We start from the raw sequence: 21,298 nt of genomic DNA on the forward strand, positions 1-21,298 counted from the left end.
AATATTTTATAAGTCCGCAGTATATAATCGTGGCTGTGATCCAAGGAATGTTCTTGCTGGAAGCACCCAAAGATCCTATCAGCTAGTAAGAAAATCAGAGTGTTGCCTCAGCTCCCCTCGGTCCACGTCCCGGAACCGGTGTTATTCCCAGGATTACAAAAATGCCTTGTATCTTCCTTAATTCTCAATTGCCCAAAGGAGGAAGGCCCAGTCCCCAGGCCTTTTGGCTTCAGGGGCAGCACGGTGCTTGGCATTCGTAAGGGCCGAGGGGCCTGGAGATGAGTGCGTTGGGGAGGCACGAGGGAAGAGCATGTCTGACTGGGGCATGGGACCCTGCGGCCCAGAAGGTCCTCTGGAAGCTGGGGCAGGGCAGGTTCCGGAGGGCCGGGTCACTGGGGCTCAGATCACCAAGGGTGCCATGGATCACAGCATCATTGCTTTAAAGTGTCCATGGGGAAGGACAGGGCTCCTTTTGTACCTATCTCGTCTGTTGCCTGGGGTGCACACAGACCCTGCTGCCTGTGGCCCTGGCCCAGGCCTGGGGACTCCTGTCCCAAAGTGTGTGTTGTGGGGGTGGGGGAGTGGTGAGAGGGGACAGGGAGTCAGCAGGCTAGGAGCATGATCTCCGAGTTCCTCTTCCTCATCTTCAGCTTCTCTGACCCATCAGGCCACACTGTGTCTTTCCTGAATCCCCTCTTTCCTTGGCTTCCAGGACACCACACCCTCCTACTCTCCATCTTGACCCACTGCCTGTCTCGGTCCGCCTCTCCTCTAAGTACCGGAGACAACCAGAATCTGCCTCCTTCTCCAGCTGAGCCTCTACCCTACATGCCTATGATGACCCCAATATGAGTTTTCAGCCCCGACATTTCCGGTTGTCTTAGCTCAGACTGATAAAACAAAATACCTCGTTGTGGGGGGCGGAGTGGGGGCTCTGTCTGAACAGCAAGGATTTATTTCTCACAACTCTGGAGCCCCACGGCTAAGCTCAGGGTGTCAGCGTGATCGTTTCTCAGTAAGGGCCATCTCCCTTCCTTGCAGATGGCTGCCTTCTTCTGTCCTGACAATGGCCTATCCTTCGGGATGGTGCACTCAGAGAGAGAGGATAAGAAAAGAAAACCCTATTACATGTTGCCTTCAGAAGGCCCATTTAAGTATAAAGACATACATAAGCTGAAAAGAAATGAATGAAAAAAAGATATGGCATGGAGACAGTAAGCATAAGAAGGCTAGTGTGGCTATTTTATTTCATTTTCCAGGTCTATTCAGATACAATCAACATATCATCTGGCATTGAACATCACGTGAAACAGACTTCCAAACAGAGATGATTACTAGAGGTAAACAGAAACATCTCATCACGAGACAAGGACCAATTCACATGGACGTAACACAATTGTGTATCCATCTAATAGAGCCTGAAAAGACATGAAGCAAAGATGGACAGAAAGAAAGGGTCAAAGACACAGTTTCCCAGTCAGCACAGGAGAGAGTAACAGCCTCTCTCAGCGACTGATAGAAAAATTAGAGAAAACCCAGGGAAGACACACAAGATGAAACACTCGGGTACCAACTCTCTTGATCTAGTTGATGCCTGTAGGACAACCCACCCAATGACGGGAGACACACGTTGTTATTAAGGGCACCAGGACCATACAGCAAGGTAGACCACACTACTGTATGGGATCTCAAGCAAGTCTCAGTCCATGCAAAGGCTCAAAATCAGATGGAATGTATTCTCTGACCACAACTGACTTAAGTTAGAAACCAGCATAACTTAAGATTTCACACAGACTCCAAATACTGGGAAATTACATAAGCCACTTGAACTTATGGTTCAAAACCAAATCAGGGCCTAGTAGAAATAGTTTAAATTGAATGGTAACAAAACTAGGCAAGCACGCAGGAGGCAGTTAAGCAGTGTTTGGTGAGACATTTACAGCATTAACTGCTTCTAGAAAAATGAAGAAGCTCTAAAGCCAAGGATTAGGGGTTTCATCCTAAGAAAGTAGGAAAAGCAAATCAAGAAAACCATAGTCAGAATCAATCAGAAATCAGAAAACCTGGGCTCTCAGGGAGGTCACAACACTGTGGTTTTTTGCCAGGGGAAGGGGATGCCAGCTAAGGGGGGTACTTTCCAGGCTGTTGGGAGCCTGGGCCCCCTTAATTCCATGAGCACTGCTGCTTGGAGGCCTATAGTGGCAGGCAGGGGGAGGGGACACCGGAAGCCCACCCCATTCCTTGCTCCAGGGTCGTGACCCATGGCCCGCGCCACCCCCACCCACCCCAGGCCACGAGCCCCCTGTGGCGGTTAGACAGACCCCACCATTGTGTTAGCGGCTTCCAGGTACCCAGGCAGGCAGCGCTATGCGGCCCAGAACCCTGCTTCTCCTTCTCCTCCTACTCTTGGGCCTGGGCCTGGGCCTGGCCCTGAGTCAAGGCTTCCTTCCACGGCCTACGTCTCCTGGCAGGGACCTGACTGCCATCCCTGACTCCCGGGCGACCGCCACACCAGAGTCCGGACTCCGCCGCCCGGATCCCGCCTCGGCCCGCCGCCCCCCGCCAGCCGCCCGGACTCGCGGCCCAGCCCTCGGAGACGCGGCCGCGCTGCGCGCTTGGAGGGCCGCCCCGGGCCTCGGGGAGCCGGCCGGCAGCGCCCGCGTCCACCTGCGGCCCCGCGCGGCCCCTGGCGGCGGCGTGATCCTGGCCGGTGGCGGCCGCCTCTGCCTGCCCCGCGGCCCCGCGCGCCCGCTCTGTGTCCTGCTGCGCGTCCTGCTGCGCGCGCGCCTGGCCGCCGCGCCCGCGCTCGTGCACCTGCGGCTGTCTGTGCGCCGCGGCCGGCTGTCCCTGCTGTGGCGCACCGCGCTGCCCCGCGCGCTCGGGCGCCCGGAGTGGACCTTCTGGCTCGTGCCGCTGCGGCCCGCCGGCCCTCGGCGCCCCCGCCGCTCCACCTCCGACCTGCCGGCCGCAAGGCCTCGCCCCTCCGCGGGCTTCGTGGCCCAAACGCAGTGTCCCACGGATGGGCCCACGCCTGTTGTCCTGGAAGCTCTCACCTCGGATGGGCCTCAAGCCATCCAGTCTTCCGTGTCCTGCCAGGTATCCCCAGAGGTGCCCTGTGAGATCACCATGGTGAAGATCAACAGGAACAAAGATGGTGAACCCTTGGTGCTGACCAGGAAGTCGGAGGCTACCCTCAGTGTATCCATTAAGCACAACTGCCCTAACACCACCTCAATTGTTCCAGAGTGGGACGTCTTTCCCGTGCGCTCCGGAAACATCCCGGACTGGAGTGCACCTCTGAAAACACGGGACACCAGACTTGGAATATCTCCACTACATTTGGAAATCCGCCCCAAAACCTTATCTTTCGGGTTGTATGCTTTCAGATTCACACTCAACATCTTCGATGCAAAAACAAAGATACTTAAGACAAAAGGCTCAGATTTCATCTATGTCAACATCACTAGAAGTAATCTATTGGCAGTTATTCCTGGCAATTCCAACGTAGTAATGAAATTCACAGAGAAGCTGATAATGGAAGGAAAGGCGTCCTCTGATGGAGATTCGGACAACCCATCCGAGGGAGTGCTTTTTTCTTGGTACTGTACCACCGATCCGAAAAACTACCAGGGACATAGAATCACAGTGATGAGCAAGAGCGTCTGCTCCCCAAAGCAGACTGATCTGAACTGGAAGGAGGCCTCTGGCTCTACCCTCACACTTCAGCCAAAAACACTGAGAGGTGGAGGTGTCTATATCTTCAGAATGGTGATCCGGAAGGGTGCTAGGAGAGGCCATGTTGATAAAAAGGTACAGGTGCTCAAAGGACCAGACCCCGGAGCATACATCTCGTGTATTGAAAATTGTGATGCCGTTTTGGGTATTTCAGCCAGATTTTCTTTGTTTCTCAATTGCACAACTGGTTCAACAAGCCAGGATGCGTATAAATGGTCGATTCTGTCATCTCTAGGGGATGAGGTAAACTTTGATTGGGCGAAACACACCACAACAGGGAGGAATGGGGCTCATTTGTCTATAAAAGCTTTTGCTTTGAAGGATTTTCCTGAAGCTAAGTTTTGGGCTTCTGTGCATCTAGCAACTTGGAGTGGGCATGACGTGGACTTGAAGCACCCGTTTGTTATCAACAATGTCCCTGAAACCGGAGAGTGCAGCATTAATCCAGCCACAGGAGTTTCCTTTGTTACCAGGTTTGTTATCCGATGCGATAATTTTAAGGATAAGAACATCCCACTTACATACAAAATGGTAGTCTCTGATTTGTATGGTTTTGGTCAGATCAGTTCTATACAAGAGAACACCTTGGGGGCCATCCTGTATTTGGGGAATGAGCCCACATCGCCCCCTTCCTTTCTCCCTGTGGGTGTGTTGGCTAATCGTTATGCCATGAAGATATCTGTTCAGGTGTATGACTCTCTAGGAGCTTTTTCTCAGGCAACTTTGTATGCGACCGTACATGCCCCTACAGATAAAATCTCAGCGAAGGGCGTGCTCGATCGCTTATTCAATTTCACCATGGGACCAAATTCATCGCTTTCTACTTTGCTTGACAGCCAGGAATTTCTACCTGCAGGCTATTTAATATATATAGCAGCTTCTGTTTTGAATAACATGAAACCTGAATTAAGTTTGGAAGCTGACAAAGCCAGACTCCGGGAATACCTTGTCAACCAGACTTTCATTCTTCCCAATAGCACTTTGGTGGAAATTAGCCAGGTAGTCATGAGTGTTACTAAATTAACCCAGACGACCGCCGGATTCACTCGAATGGCTCAGAAACTGGCCACAGTGAGGATTTGGTTAGCAAATCGAGCCCTACAGCAGTCTCGACAGAAGGATTCACACGTTCGCTCTGAACAAATAGAAACTGTGAGCACTGGGATATTAACAACTTTGTCTAATATCTTGAAACTGACTGTTAGCTATGAAGTGGTTGATGAGCCTTTCTACGTGTTGGAATCACTAGCAGACACAGTACTGGAGGGTAAAGTACCAGGGAACGAGACCACCGCAATGACGGCCTCCAGCCTTAACGTGTATGTCAGGAAAACTGAAAGGTGGGATGTTACCGATATCTTTGAGAATGAGAAAAGTAGTCGCAATTATTTTCATCCGACGCTAAATGTGAGCAATATTCCTAGTTTACCTGAAAACGCCCCGATTTCCACCATGTTTTGTGAGTTTGCAGATGATCCCTTTCCTTGGATGAATGATCAGGAAAGCTGTTCGGCAGAGGTGGTTGGATTCAGGATGACAGGAACCACACCTGACGGCGACGTGGTCGAGATCATGCCTGATGTAGCAGAAGTGTACATCGCCAGAAAAAACTTGAGCTTTGCATCTTTTAACCTCACAGTGGGACCAGAGAGTGAGACCGAGGGAGCTGATGAGTCCTTGAAAAGGACAACAGGGAAGTTTAGGGTTGAGGTGGACAGCAGTGTAGTGAAGGAGTTGCTGGTCCACATTGTGACCGAAGTGACTGTGTTGTTCACGGTGTTGGTGTACGCCGGCAATAAAATTACCCCCACTGCTCTGGTTGCCACATTCTTTGTGCCTCATGATATCCCACCCATGGCCACCCATAGTGACCTATTCGGCCCAGCCTGTGCCGTTAGGGAGGCCCGCGTGGTTTGCCTTCCAGCATCCCTGCTGCAAGTCATAGCTAAGCGAGGCGGCTCTTCTGAGTGCACGTTGGTCATAGCTCTGCAGGCACCTCGTTTTGTCATGGCAGCCAATGATAAGCTCGTGAGAATCGCTCTTTTCAGCGCTCACTGCCTAGACATGTATGGGATCCAGAGCGACTGGAGAGAAGATACCTGTGTTCTCGGAGAGAGGACCACGTGGCGAAGAGTGCACTGCATCTGCCAAAGCACAAGGAGGGTCCGGCGGCAGCTGGATCTAATAAAACAAGCCAGCCGGCACCTGCAAACCCACTTTTTAACAACCAAATTGATTGTGATTCCTAATGCTGTGGATCTAAGGTTGGAGGTCATCAAGAACGTTACCCACAACCCTGTGACGCTCTTCACTGTACTGTTCATTACGATGATGTACATAATCCTAGCTTTCTGGGCTTTGCTGATGGATGGGAGGGATCGGTATCTTCGGCTACATGTGATAATTCTACTTGATAATGATCCTTATGATAAGGTGTGTTACCTCGTGACTGTTTTTACAGGAAGCCGGTGTGGGGCCGGGACCAGGGCTGACGTCTTCATGCAACTTATGGGAACAGAAGGTGCCAGCGATGTGCATTGTCTGAGCCATCCGCATTTTACAACCCTCTACCGGGGAGGCATCAACACTTTTCTCCTAACCACGAAAAGGGACTTGGGGGACATCCATTCCATTCGTGTGTGGCACAACAATGAGGGCAAGTCCCCCAGCTGGTATCTAAGCAGAGTCAAGGTAGAAAATCTGTTCAGTCGACACATCTGGCTGTTTTTATGCCGAGAATGGCTTTGTATTGACACCTCCTTGGACAGAACATTTCGTGTTACCGACCCAGACCAGTCTATCGACAGAAAGGACTATTTCTTGATAGAATCAGCTTACAGGATGGGGAGAGATCACACGTGGTTCTCTATTTTCTCCAACAATAGTTCTAAGACATTCAGCAGGCTGCAGAGACTGTCCTGCTGTTTGGCAATGCTGATGGCCTCCCTTCTGTGTAATATTATGTTCTTTAATCTCGACAGACCAGAAAAATTGGATTCAGGAGAAGGGAACTACGTCAGGTCAATGATGATAGGACTGGAAAGTGTGTTAATTACGCTGCCTCTGCAAATATTGATCATTTTTCTCTTCACCTACTCCCAGAGGGAACTTCGTGTGACTCTAGAAAAGGTATCTCCCCGGAAGGCTTCTTCCATGGAGCTAGAGAATTTATACTGGGAGGAATTTCTGAGAAGATGGTATGCCCGTGAGTCTGGGGACTCATCCACCAAGGGGGCTTTGGAGCCTCCAACTGGGAAAAGGCCTGGACTTCAAAAGACTGCCCAGGCGCTGTCTGTGACACGGCAGCAGCCTAAGAAGAAAGAGAGCAGGGACTCAAGCACCCAGGAAACAAATATTAATGCCAGTAACGCAAACACAAATAACAATCAAAATGTTCCTTCCGGAGTGCCGCCATCCCCTGCGGGTCCCACTCTGGAACTCAAGGAGAAGAGCAGTTTCGTTCTGCCCTCGTGGTGCCTTCATATAGCGTGGGTTCTGGTGTTCGCCACGTCCATTATATCTTCGTTCTTCATCATATTTTATGGGCTGACCTATGGCTATGAAAAGTCAATGGACTGGCTCTTCGCATCGTTTTGTTCATTCTGTCTGTCCATTTTTCTGGTGCAAACGTGTAAAATTATACTTCTGTCAGGCTTCAGATCAAGTTCGCCCAAGTATTGTAAAAACCTTTCATGGGAAAGCCAGTTCCGCTACACTGAGATCGAGCTACAGAGCACACTGAGCCCAGAAGAAATGGGAAGGCGACAAGAGCAGATCATGGAGATCCAAAGATCGAGGATGTACCAGCCCCTCACCGAAGACGAAATCCTAATATTCAAGAGGAAGAAGGCAATTAAGAGAAGGGCTTTCCTGTTCCTGTGTTACGTTCTGACTCACTTCATCTTTCTAGCCCTCCTGTTGAGCCTCGTCGCCCTCCTGCGTCACACGGACAGCTTTTACTATAACCAGTTTGTTCGCGATCGGTTCTCTGTGGATCTCGGCTCGGTGACCAAGCTGGAGGACATCTACAGGTGGCTGAACAGCGTGCTGGTGCCCCTGGTCCACAACGACCCGAATCCAGCCATTCTGCCCGACAGCTCCTCTAAAATCCTGGGGCTTCCACTGCTGAGGCAGGTGAGGGCAAGACCTGGCGATAAACTCTGCCTGCCTGCCGACTTTGCCCAGACCAGCATGGGAAGAGAAATCCATTGTCATCCCAGCTATGGCACTGACCCGGAAGACACCAGAAGCTACTCTGGCCTTTGGAACAAAGTTCTCAAGAGGCCTGAGGATAAGAATACCGATGGGTTTACTTACAAGCCTCCAGAGAAGATCTGGGGGTACGTCTCCCACGGACTCTTACACACCTACGGGTCGGGAGGCTATGCGTTCTATTTTTTCCCAGAGCAGCAGCCTTTTAATTCCACCGTGAGGCTCAGGGAACTCCAGAGCAGCGAGTGGCTTGATGAGCAGACGTGGGCCGTGATTCTGGAGCTGACCACCTTCAACCCAGACGTCAGTCTGTTCTGTAGCATTTCTGTCGTTTTCGAGGCGTCTCAGTTAGGAGTTGTGAACACGAGCCTATCCGTGCACTCCTTCTCGCTTGCTGATTTCGACAGGGAGACTTCCGCCGAAATCTACTTGTATGTGGCCATTCTCATTTTCTTTTTAGCCTATGTGGTCGATGAGGGTTATATCATCATGCAAGAAAGGGCCTCGTACGTGAGAAGTGTGTATAATCTGCTCAACTTTGCTCTGAAATGCATATTTACTGTGCTGATTGTGCTCTTCTTTAGGAAGCACTTCTTGGCCACTGGCATAATTCGCTTTTACTTGTCGCACCCTGAGGATTTCATTCCGTTTCATGCGGTTTCTCAAGTAGATCACGCCATGAGGATCATTTTGGGTTTCCTGTTATTTCTGACCATTTTGAAGACCCTCAGGTATTCCAGAATCTTCTATGACGTGCGCCTGGCTCAGAGGGCCATTCAAGCGGCCCTTCCTGGCATCTGCCACATTACCCTGGTGGTGTCCATGTACTTCTTTGTGTTCATGGTCATTGGCTCCCTGGTGTTTGGTCAACACGAGTGGAACTACAGTAACCTGATTCATGCTACACAGACGATATTCTTCTATTGTGTTCCAGCCTTTCAGAACACCGAGTTCTCCAACAACAGGGTACTGGGGATCTTGTTCCTCTCTTGTTTTGTGTTGGTTATGATCTGTGTATTGATCAACTTATTTCGGGCAGTGATTTTGTCTACCTATAAGAAAATGAAGCAGCCCGTGTATGAGGAACCATCAGACGAAGCGGAAGCAATGACCTATCTGTGTCGCAAGCTAAGAGCAATGTTTAGGTTTCTGACCTTCCAACCCAGGGACGAAGATGAACCAGAGTTCTTTGTCAACATGCTGTATGGGCAGCCAGAGAAGAACAGCCGGCGGTATCTGGGGCTGAAGACCAGAAACATCAAGGGGAAGAAAATGGTTTATCTTGTTGTGTGATGAGTGACAGGGTCAAGACCCACAGGCAAGACCCCCACCCCTGCCCCGGTGCTGGTTCTTGGATGTAAGGAATGTTCAATGGCTCAGCAGTGCTCTCCTCTCGTGTCCTGCCCAATGCACACCCCTACATTCAGAAGTGTCTCCCTCCACCTTTGGCCTCTACTCCTGAGTGTTGGGGTGTAGGGCAGGTCTCCAGCGTGGGAGCCAGGGCCGATGTCCCTCTAGAGGGGAACTGGTGTTCTTGGAGCCCACAGCAGTTTAGAGTTGTAGAGACCCGGAGTTGGGGGAGAGAGAGCTATAGGGTCCCCACCCTACTCATCTAAGGCAGAAACTTCTCTTGCTGCAACTGATTCCTCCAGGGTTGGGAGCCAAGAGTTTGTAGGTCACCCTGTGCCTCGGGTGGTTTCCTTGGCAAACCCGTCTCAACACCCGCCCACGGCTCAACATCTAGGTGGGCCAGGGTTGGAGGGACCATGTGATCAGGATGATCAGGATGATCAGGATCTTTCTTCCTACTTTTGAATTAGGGATGGGACCTTAAGGTCAGGAGTTTGACCTTTCCATCTACTCCTGAGGGCTACTGCCAGTTAAAGCTATAAAATGTAATAATATTTTGTGGCCATTAGACATGAATTTTGTTCAACAGCGAAAAGATGTGTGTTTATGTGTGTGTGTGTGTGTGTGTGTGTATGTGTGTGTGTGTTTGTCTGTCTGGGGCAGTGGGCTCACACCAAAAGACAGTAGTATTCTCTATATTGACTGTAAGAATTTGTCCATCCAGGTCTTGGTCTTTGGGTAATTTACAAGGGGTGGATTACTGCAGAATAATAAAGAAAATGTGGTTCATTGTTTAAGAGCAATATGGCTCGCAACTCTTACAGTTCTGCTCAGAAGCATGTTCATTGATGTAGATGCCACTTTAAGCTTTATTGGAATTAAATGTGAGATTGTTCCTGGGAGACTTGCCGTGATTTCTGTGTGAGGGGTGTATGTACAGGTGGATCCTGCCTTCCCCATGGAGAGCCAGTGAAGGGGTCAACCCAAGCACCTGGGAACAACTTTGTCCCAAGCCCTTGTTACTCACTCAGTGGCCCTGTGGTCGTGAGCTGTGCTGGAATGGCTCCCAGACACGCACATGTGCTTTCCATGCCACTCACACAAGAGTGCCTGAAGGTCAGATTTGGATTTTCTTCTCTTTCTTAAGATATATTATTGATTTGAAAGAGAGAGAGAGAGAAAGGGCAGAGGGAGAAGCAGAATCGGTGTTGAGCACGGAGCAGAAAGAAGGCCTAGATCCCAGGATGGATCATGACCTGAGTGGAAGACAGAGATTAACTGACTGAGCCACCCACATGCCCTTCTCTTTTTATCTGTAAACATGTGCTTTCTTTGGGAATCCACTGAAAAAATACTTTGAGATATTGCTAATGCTTTGGATTGGTTTTCTTCTTATATTACAAGTGGCAGGGAGCTCAGATTCAAAATTAACTTTATTTTCTGCCAAAGACCATGGTTTGCTCTTACAGTATTTCCCATAGTTCTTAGTCCTTGTCCTAACTTGTGTAGCCTTTCTTTGGGCTTGAACACTATTCTAGAGACAAGGTCATGTATCTGAGTGGTTATCAGTCGTACATGAAAAGCTTCATCCAGATGGTCCATCTGTGGGCAGACACAGAAAATATGGAATATTTTATAAGTCCGCAGTATATAATCGTGGCTGTGATCCAAGGAATGTTCTTGCTGGAAGCACCCAAAGATCCTATCAGCTAGTAAGAAAATCAGAGTGTTGCCTCAGCTCCCCTCGGTCCACGTCCCGGAACCGGTGTTATTCCCAGGATTACAAAAATGCCTTGTATCTTCCTTAATTCTCAATTGCCCAAAGGAGGAAGGCCCAGTCCCCAGGCCTTTTGGCTTCAGGGGCAGCACGGTGCTTGGCATTCGTAAGGGCCGAGGGGCCTGGAGATGAGTGCGTTGGGGAGGCACGAGGGAAGAGCATGTCTGACTGGGGCATGGGACCCTGCGGCCCAGAAGGTCCTCTGGAAGCTGGGGCAGGGCAGGTTCCGGAGGGCCGGGTCACTGGGGCTCAGATCACCAAGGGTGCCATGGATCACAGCATCATTGCTTTAAAGTGTCCATGGGGAAGGACAGGGCTCCTTTTGTACCTATCTCGTCTGTTGCCTGGGGTGCACACAGACCCTGCTGCCTGTGGCCCTGGCCCAGGCCTGGGGACTCCTGTCCCAAAGTGTGTGTTGTGGGGGTGGGGGAGTGGTGAGAGGGGACAGGGAGTCAGCAGGCTAGGAGCATGATCTCCGAGTTCCTCTTCCTCATCTTCAGCTTCTCTGACCCATCAGGCCACACTGTGTCTTTCCTGAATCCCCTCTTTCCTTGGCTTCCAGGACACCACACCCTCCTACTCTCCGTCTTGACCCACTGCCTGTCTCGGTCCGCCTCTCCTCTAAGTACCGGAGACAACCAGAGTCTGTCTCCTTCTCCAGCTGGGCCTCTACCCTACATGCCTCAGATGACCCCAATATGAGTTTTCAGCCCCAACATTTCCTGTTGTCTTAGCTCAGACTGATAAAACAAAATACCTCGTTGTGGGGGGCGGAGTGGGGGCTCTGTCTGAACAGCAAGGATTTATTTCTCACACCTCTGGAGCCCCACGGCCAGGCTCAGGGTGTCAGCGTGATCGGTTCTCAGTAAGGGCCATCTCCCTTCCTTGCAGATGGCTGCCTTCTTCTGTCCTGACAATGGCCTATCCTTCAGGGTGGTGCACTCAGAGAGAGAGGATAAGAAAAGAAAACCCTATTACATGTTGCTTCAGAAGGCCCATTTAAGTATAAAGACATACATAAGCTGAAAAGAAATGAATGAAAAAAAGATATGGCATGGAGACAGTAAGCATAAGAAGGCTAGTGCGGCTATTTTATTTCATTTTCCAGGTCTATTCAGATACAATCAACATATCATCTGGCATTGAACATCAGGTGAAACGGACTTCCAAACAGAGATGATTACTAGAGGTAAACAGAAACATCTCATCACGAGACAAGGACCAATTCACATGGACGTAACACAAATGTGTATCCATCTAATAGAGCCTGAAAAGACATGAAGCAAAGATGGACAGAAAGAAAGGGTCAAAGACACAGTTTCCCAGTCAGCACAGGAGAGAGTAACAGCCTCTCTCAGCGACTGATAGAAAAATTAGAGAAAACCCAGGGAAGACACACAAGATGAAACACTCGGGTACCAACTCTCTTGATCTAGTTGATGCCTGTAGGACAACCCACCCAATGACGGGAGACACACGTTGTTATTAAGGGCACCAGGACCATACAGCAAGGTAGACCACACTACTGTATGGGATCTCAAGCAAGTCTCAGTCCATGCAAAGGCTCAAAATCAGATGGAATGTATTCTCTGACCACAACTGACTTAAGTTAGAAACCAGCATAACTTAAGATTTCACACAGACTCCAAATACTGGGAAATTACATAAGCCACTTGAACTTATGGTTCAAAACCAAATCAGGGCCTAGTAGAAATAGTTTAAATTGAATGGTAACAAAACTAGGCAAGCACGCAGGAGGCAGTTAAGCAGTGTTTGGTGAGACATTTACAGCATTAACTGCTTCTAGAAAAATGAAGAAGCTCTAAAGCCAAGGATTAGGGGTTTCATCCTAAGAAAGTAGGAAAAGCAAATCAAGAAAACCATAGTCAGAATCAATCAGAAATCAGAAAACCTGGGCTCTCAGGGAGGTCACAACACTGTGGTTTTTTGCCAGGGGAAGGGGATGCCAGCTAAGGGGGGTACTTTCCAGGCTGTTGGGAGCCTGGGCCCCCTTAATTCCATGAGCACTGCTGCTTGGAGGCCTATAGTGGCAGGCAGGGGGAGGGGACACCGGAAGCCCACCCCATTCCTTGCTCCAGGGTCGTGACCCATGGCCCGCGCCACCCCCACCCACCCCAGGCCACGAGCCCCCTGTGGCGGTTAGACAGACCCCACCATTGTGTTAGCGGCTTCCAGGTACCCAGGCAGGCAGCGCTATGCGGCCCAGAACCCTGCTTCTCCTTCTCCTCCTACTCTTGGGCCTGGGCCTGGGCCTGGCCCTGAGTCAAGGCTTCCTTCCACGGCCTACGTCTCCTGGCAGGGACCTGACTGCCATCCCTGACTCCCGGGCGACCGCCACACCAGAGTCCGGACTCCGCCGCCCGGATCCCGCCTCGATCCGCCGCCCCCCGCCAGCCGCCCGGACTCGCGGCCCAGCCCTCGGAGACGCGGCCGCGCTGCGCGCTTGGAGGGCCGCCCCGGGCCTCGGGGAGCCGGCCGGCAGCGCCCGCGTCCACCTGCGGCCCCGCGCGGCCCCTGGCGGCGGCGTGATCCTGGCCGGTGGCGGCCGCCTCTGCCTGCCCCGCGGCCCCGCGCGCCCGCTCTGTGTCCTGCTGCGCGTCCTGCTGCGCGCGCGCCTGGCCGCCGCGCCCGCGCTCGTGCACCTGCGGCTGTCTGCGCGCCGCGGCCGGCTGTCCCTGCTGTGGCGCACCGCGCTGCCCCGCGCGCTCGGGCGCCCGGAGTGGACCTTCTGGCTCGTGCCGCTGCGGCCCGCCGGCCCTCGGCGCCCCCGCCGCTCCACCTCCGACCTGCCGGCCGCAAGGCCTCGCCCCTCCGCGGGCTTCGTGGCCCAAACGCAGTGTCCCACGGATGGGCCCACGCCTGTTGTCCTGGAAGCTCTCACCTCGGATGGGCCTCAAGCCATCCAGTCTTCCGTGTCCTGCCAGGTATCCCCAGAGGTGCCCTGTGAGATCACCATGGTGAAGATCAATAGGAACAAGGATGGCGAACCCTTGGTGCTGACCAGGAAGATGGAGGCTACCCTCAATGCCACCTACAAGTACAACTGTGTATACTCCACCTTAATTGTTTCCTACTGGCAGGTGTTTTCCGTGAACTCGGTAAAGGATCTGCCCCAGTGGTACAGACCTTTGGATATACCAATCACGAAATCAGGGAGGGTGCCAACATTTCTACATATCCCTCCAAAATCTTTAACTTGGGGAGTGTATGTGATGAGATTCGTAGTCGACGTCTATGCGAATCGAAATAGGCCTCAGGCCTCAGCCTCAGATTTCATGTATGTCAGCATCGTCAGAAGTGACCTAGAAGCAGTTATTGCTGGGGGTCCCAACATAACAATCAAATTCACAGATCAGCTGGTTCTGGATGGATCGGGGTCGTCTGATCCAGATTCGGACAGTCCTTCGCAGGGACTCCGTTTTTCTTGGTACTGTACCACGGATCCAAAAAACTACCAGGGACATAAAATCACAGTGATGAGCAACAGCGTCTGCACCCCAAAGCATACTAATCTGAACTGGAAGGAGGCCTCTGGCCCTGTCCTCACACTTCAGCCAGGAACACTGAAAGGTGGAGGTGTGTATATCTTCAGAATGGTGATCCGCAAGGGTGATAGGAAAGCCCATGTTGATAGAAAGGTCCACGTGCTCAAAGGACCAGCCCCCGCAGCATACATCTCGTGTATTGAAAATTGTGATGCCGTTTTGGGTATTTCAGCCAGATTTTCTTTGTTTCTCAATTGCACAACTGGTTCAACAAGCCAGGATGCGTATAAATGGTCGATTCTGTCATCTCTAGGGGATGAGGTAAACTTTGATTGGGCGAAACACACCACAACAGGGAGGAATGGGGCTCATTTGTCTATAAAAGCTTTTGCTTTGAAGGATTTTCCTGAAGCTAAGTTTTGGGCTTCTGTGCATCTAGCAACTTGGAGTGGGCATGACGTGGACTTGAAGCACCCGTTTGTTATCAACCATGTCCCTGAAACCGGAGAGTGCAGCATTAATCCAGCCACAGGAGTTTCCTTTTTTACCAGGTTTGTTATCCGGTGCTCTAATTTTAAGGATAAGAACATCCCACTTACATACAAAATGGTAGTCTCTGATTTGTATGGTTTTGGTCAGATCAGTTCTGTAAAAGAGAACACCTTGGGGGCCATCCTGTATTTGGGGAATGAGCCCACATCGCCCCCTTCCTTTCTCCCTGTGGGTGTGTTGGCTAATCGTTATGCCATGAAGATATCTGTTCAGGTGTATGACTCTCTAGGAGCTTTTTCTCAGGCAACTTTGTATGCGACCGTACATGCCCCTACAGATAAAATCTCAGCGAAGGGCGTGCTCAATCGCTTATTCAATTTCACCATGGGACCAAATTCATCGCTATCTACTTTGCTTGACAGCCAGGAATTTCTACCTGCAGGCTATTTAATATATATAGCAGCTTCTGTTTTGAATAACATGAAGCCTGAATTAAGTTTGGAAGCTGACAAAGCCAGACTCCGGGAATACCTTGTCAACCAGACTTTCATTCTTCCCAATAGCACTTTGGTGGAAATTAGCCAGGTAGTCATTAGTGTTACTAAATTAACACAGACGACCGCCGGATTCACTCGAATGGCTCAGAAACTGGCCACAGTGAGGATTTGGTTAGCAAATCGAGCCCTACAGCAGTCTCGACAGAAGGAATCACACGTTCGCTCTGAACAAATAGAAAATGTGAGCACTGGGATATTAACAACTTTGTCTAATATCTTGAAACTGACTGTTAGCTATGAAGTGGTTGATGAGCCTTTCTACGTGTTGGAATCACTAGCAGACACAGTACTGGAGGGTAAAGTACCAGGGAATGAGACCACCGCAATGACGGCCTCCAGCCTTAACGTGTATGTCAGGAAAATTGAAAGGTGGGATGTTACCGATATCTTTGAGAATGAGAAAAGTAGTCACAATTATTTTCATCCGACGCTAAATGTGAGCAATATTCCTAGTTTACCTGAAAACGCCCTGATTTCCACCATGTTTTGTGAGTTTGCAGATGATCCCTTTCCTTGGATGAATGATCAGGAAAGCTGTTCGGCAGAGGTGGTTGGATTCAGGATGACAGGAACCACACCTGACGGCGACGTGGTCGAGATCATGCCTGATGTAGCAGAAGTGTACATCGCCAGAAAAAACTTGAGCTTTGCATCTTTTAACCTCACAGTGGGACCGGAGAGTGAGACCGAGGGAGCTGATGAGTCCTTGAAAAGGACAACAGGGAAGTTTAGGGTTGAGGTGGACAGCAGTGTAGTGAAGGAGTTGCTGGTCCACATTGTGACCGAAGTGACCGTGTTGTTCACGGTGTTGGTGTACGCCGGCAGTGAAATTTCCCCCACTGCTCTGGTCGCCACCTTCCTTGTGCCCCATGACATTCCTCCCATGACCAACCAGAGTGACCTGTTTGACTCAGCCTGTGCCGTTAGGGAGGCCCGCGTGGTTTGCCTTCCAGCATCCCTGCTGCAAGTCATAGCTCAGCGAGGCGGCTCGTCTGAGTGCACGTTGGTCATAGCTCTGCAGGCACCTCGTTTTGTCATGGCAGCCAATGATAAGCTCGTGAGAATCGCTCTTTTCAGCGCTCACTGCCTAGACATGTATGGGATCCAGAGCGACTGGAGAGAAGATACCTGTGTTCTCGGAGAGAGGACCACGTGGCGAAGAGTGCACTGCATCTGCCAAAGCACAAGGAGGGTCCGGCGGCAGCTGGATCTAATAAAACAAGCCAGCCGGCACCTGCAAACCCACTTTTTGACGACTAACGTGATTGTGGTCCCTAATCCTGTAGATCTTCGGTTGGAGGTCATCACCAGTGTTACCCGCAACTATGTGACGCTCTTCACTGTACTTTTCATTATGCTGATGTACATAATCCTAGCTTTCTGGTCTTTGCTGCAAGATGAAACAGATCAGTATCTTCGGCTACACGTGATAATTCTACTTGATAATGATCCTTATGATAAGGTGTGTTACCTCGTGACTGTTTTTACAGGAAGCCGTTATCGGGCAGGGACCAGGGCCGATGTCTTCATGCAACTTATGGGAACGGAAGGTGCCAGCGATGTGCATTGTCTGAGCCATCCGCATTTTACAACCCTCTACCGGGGAGGCATCAACACTTTTCTCCTAACCACGAAAAGGGACTTGGGGGACATCCATTCCATTCGTGTGTGGCACAACAATGAGGGCAAATCCCCCAGCTGGTATCTAAGCAGAGTCAAGGTAGAAAATCTGTTCAGCCGACACATCTGGCTGTTTTTATGCCGGGAATGGCTTTGTATTGACACCTCTTTGGACAGAACATTTCTTGTTACCGACCCAGACCAGCCTATCAACAGAAAGGACTATTTCCTGATAGAATCAGCTTACAGGATGGGGAGAGATCACCTGTGGTTCTCCATTTTCTCCACTATCATTGATACCCCATTCAATCGGCTGCAGAGACTGTCCTGCTGTTTGGCAATGCTGATGGCCTCCCTTCTGTGTAATATTATGTTCTTTAATCTCAACAGAACAGAAGGAATGGCGTCAGGAGAGGGGAGCTATGTCAGGTCAATGATGATAGGGCTGGAAAGTGTGCTAATTGCACTCCCTCTGCAAATGTTGATCATTTTTCTCTTCACCTACTCCCAGAGGGAACCTCGTGTGACTCTAGAAACGGTGTCTCCCCGGAGTGATTCCTTGGAGCAAGAACATGCACACTGGCAGGAATTTCTGAAAAAGTGGCACGTTGAGGAAAGTGCGCATGTACCGACCAAGAAGGCTTCGGAGCCTCCAACTGGGAAGAGATCTAGAGCTCCGAAGGCTGCCAAGGCGCTCACTACGATAGGGCGCCGGCAAAAGAAAGGACAGCGCACGGTCACACGCACGCAGGGACAAAATAAAAATGCCAGTAACGCAAACACAAATAACAATCAGGTTGTTGCTTCTACAGAGCCTTCTCCCCAAGCAGGTCCTGTCGAACCCAAGGAGAAGAGCAGGGTCGTTCTGCCTCCGTGTTGCCTTTATGTAGCGTGGTGCTTGGTGTTCGTCACATCCAGTATATCTTCGTTCTTCATCATATTTTATGGACTGAGCTATAGCTATGAAAAGTCAATGGACTGGCTCTTTGCATCGTTTTGTTCATTCTGTCTGTCTGTTTTGCTGGTGCAGCCATGCAAAATTATACTCTTGTCAGGCTTCAGAGCTGGTAGGCGCAAGTATTGTAAAAACCTTTCATGGACAAGCAAGTACCGCTATATTGAGATCGAGCTTCACGGCACGATGAACCGAGAAGAAAGGAAAAGGCGACACCAGATGATCATGGAGCTCCGAAGATCGAGGATGTACCAGCCCCTCACCGAAGACGAAATCCTAATATTCAAGAGGAAGAAGGCAATTAAGAGAAGGGCTTTCCTGTTCCTGTGTTACGTTCTGACTCACTTCATCTTTCTAGCCCTCCTGTTGAGCCTCGTCGCCCTCCTGCGTCACACGGACAGCTTTTACTATAACCAGTTTGTTCGCGATCGGTTCTCTGTGGATCTCGGCTCGGTGACCAAGCTGGAGGACATCTACAGGTGGCTGAACAGCGTGCTGGTGCCCCTGGTCCACAATGACCCGAATCCAGCCATTCTGCCCGACAGCTCCTCTAAAGTCCTGGGGCTTCCACTGCTGAGGCAGGTGAGGGCAAGACCTGGCGATAAACTCTGCCTGCCTGCCAACTTTGCCCAGACCAGCATGGGAAGAGAAATCCATTGTCATCCCAGCTATGGCACTGACCCGGAAGACACCAGAAGCTACTCTGGCCTTTGGAACAAAGTTCTCAAGAGGCCTGAGGATAAGAATACCGATGGGTTTACTTACAAGCCTCCAGAGAAGATCTGGGGGTACGTCTCCCACGGACTCTTACACACCTACGGGTCGGGAGGCTATGCGTTCTATTTTTTCCCAGAGCAGCAGCCTTTTAATTCCACCGTGAGGCTCAGGGAACTCCAGAGCAGCGAGTGGCTTGATGAGCAGACGTGGGCCGTGATTCTGGAGCTGACCACCTTCAACCCAGACGTCAGTCTGTTCTGTAGCATTTCTGTCGTTTTCGAGGCGTCTCAGTTAGGAGTTGTGAACACGAGCCTATCCGTGCACTCCTTCTCGCTTGCTGATTTCGACAGGGAGACTTCCGCCGAAATCTACTTGTATGTGGCCATTCTCATTTTCTTTTTAGCCTATGTGGTCGATGAGGGTTATATCATCATGCAAGAAAGGGCCTCGTACGTGAGAAGTGTGTATAATCTGCTCAACTTTGCTCTGAAATGCATATTTACTGTGCTGATTGTGCTCTTCTTTAGGAAGCACTTCTTGGCCACTGGCATAATTCGCTTTTACTTGTCGCACCCTGAGGATTTCATTCCGTTTCATGCGGTTTCTCAAGTAGATCACGCCATGAGGATCATTTTGGGTTTCCTGTTATTTCTGACCATTTTGAAGACCCTCAGGTATTCCAGAATCTTCTATGACGTGCGCCTGGCTCAGAGGGCCATTCAAGCGGCCCTTCCCGGCATCTGCCACATGGCCCTGGTGGTGTCCGTGTACTTTTTTGTGTACATGGCATTTGGCTACCTGGCGTTTGGTCAACACGAGTGGAACTACAGTAACCTGATTCATGCTACGCAGACGATATTCTCCTATTGCGTTTCAGCCTTTCAGAGCACCGAGTTCTCCAACAACAGGGTTCTGGGGGTCCTGTTCCTCTCATCCTTCATGCTGGTGATGATCTGCATATTGATCAACTTGTTTCAGGCCGTGATTTTGTCTGCCTATGAGGAAATGAAGCAGCCCGTGTATGAAGAACCATCAGACGAAGCGGAAGCAATGACCTATCTGTGTCGCAAGCTAAGAGCAATGTTTAGGTTTCTGACCTTCCAACCCAGGGACGAAGATGAACCAGAGTTCTTTGTCAACATGCTGTATGGGCAGCCAGAGAAGAACAGCCGGCGGTATCTGGGGCTGAAGACCAGAAACATCAAGGGGAAGAAAATGGTTTATCTTGTTGTGTGATGAGTGACAGGGTCAAGACCCACAGGCAAGACCCCCACCCCTGTCCTGGTGCTGGTTCTCCCGATGTAAGGAATGTTCAATGGCTCATCAGTGCTCTCCTCTCGTGTCCTGCCCAATGCACACCCCTACATTCAGAAGTGTCTCCCTCCACCTTTGGCCTCTACTCCTGAGTGTTGGGGTGTAGGGCAGGTCTCCAGCGTGGGAGCCAGGGCCGATGTCCCTCTAGAGGGGAACTCGGTGTCCTTGGAGCCCACAGCAATTTAGAGTAGTAGAGACCCCGAGTTGGAGGAGAGAGAGCTATAGGGTCCCCACCCTACCCCTCTAGTGTAGAGCATTCTCTTGCTGCGACTGTGTCCCCGGGGCTGGGAGCCAAGAGTCTGTGGCTCTTATAGTCCCTCTGGGGGTTCTCTTTGCAGACCAGGCCTGGGAAACCCCACCCAACACCCCATCCTCCCCATCACACTGCCCCCCCCACCCCGGACCTTTTAGCTTGGCCAGATCTAGAGGGACCTGGTGCCAAGATCAGGATCTGTTTTCCAGCTTTTGAATTTAGGGATTGGACCTGAAGCTCAGGAGTCTGAGCTTGCCATCTACTCCTGAGGGCTACTGCCAGTAAAAGCTGTGAAATGTAATAATATTTTCTGGCCATTAGACATGAATTTTGTTCAAGAACAAAAGGGTGTGTGTGTGTGTGTGTGTGTGTGTGTGTTTGTGTGTTTGTGTCTGTCTGTCTGGGGCCGTGGGCTCACACCGAGAGATAGGAAGTGTTCTCTATATTGAGTGTAAGAATTTGTCCATCTAGGTCTTGGGCTTTGGGTAATTTACAGCGGGGTGGATTACTGCAGAATAATAAAGAAAATGTGGTTTATTGTTTAAGAGCAATATGGCTCGCAACTCTTACAGTTCTGCTCAGAAGCATGTTCATTGATGTAGATGCCACTTTAAGCTTTATCGGAATTAAATGTGAGATTGCTCCTGTGGGACTTGCCGCGATTTCTGTGTGAGGGGTGTATGTACAGGTGGATATTGCCTTTCCCATGGAGAGCCAGTGAAGGGGGACAACCCAAGCAGCTGGGAGACAACTTTGTCCCAAGGCTTTGTTATTCACTGGGCGCCACTGTGGTCCTGAGCTGTGCTGGAA

The 21,298-nt window shown here is 50.6% G+C and overlaps 2 protein-coding genes across 2 annotated transcripts; both read left to right on the forward strand.

Annotated features, from left to right (window-relative positions):
- Positions 1–618: 618 nt before the first annotated feature.
- LOC122892311 (polycystic kidney disease and receptor for egg jelly-related protein-like) lies at positions 619–9,240 on the forward strand. The gene is made up of 2 exons (XM_044228609.1): positions 619–758; positions 2,472–9,240. The coding sequence occupies exons 1-2, from the start codon at positions 619–621 to the stop codon at positions 9,238–9,240; spliced, it is 6,909 nt and encodes a 2,302-aa protein (XP_044084544.1).
- Positions 9,241–10,872: 1,632 nt separating this feature from the next.
- On the forward strand, positions 10,873–20,157 carry LOC122892312 (polycystic kidney disease and receptor for egg jelly-related protein-like). Its single transcript, XM_044228610.1, has 3 exons — positions 10,873–10,901; positions 13,395–14,671; positions 16,130–20,157. Exons 1-3 carry the CDS (start codon positions 10,873–10,875, stop codon positions 20,155–20,157), a joined length of 5,334 nt encoding a protein of 1,777 aa, XP_044084545.1.
- The last annotated feature ends 1,141 nt before the right edge of the window (positions 20,158–21,298 follow it).

This window comes from Neovison vison, chromosome 12, assembly GCF_020171115.1.
Source record: "Neovison vison isolate M4711 chromosome 12, ASM_NN_V1, whole genome shotgun sequence".
NCBI classification, from domain to species: Eukaryota; Metazoa; Chordata; class Mammalia; order Carnivora; family Mustelidae; genus Neogale; species Neogale vison.

Coding starts and splice junctions, on each gene's coding strand:
- LOC122892311 (XM_044228609.1), top strand. CDS start 619: ATGATCTCCGAGTTCCTCTTCCTCATCTTCAGCTTCTCTGACCCATCA. Junction 759..2,471: donor TTGACCCACTGCCTGTCTCG/GTCCGCCTCTCC, acceptor GTCTCCTGGCAG/GGACCTGACTGCCATCCCTG.
- LOC122892312 (XM_044228610.1), top strand. CDS start 10,873: ATGAAAAGCTTCATCCAGATGGTCCATCT. Junction 10,902..13,394: donor TTCATCCAGATGGTCCATCT/GTGGGCAGACAC, acceptor GTCTCCTGGCAG/GGACCTGACTGCCATCCCTG. Junction 14,672..16,129: donor AGGAACACTGAAAGGTGGAG/GTGTGTATATCT, acceptor GTGAGTTTGCAG/ATGATCCCTTTCCTTGGATG.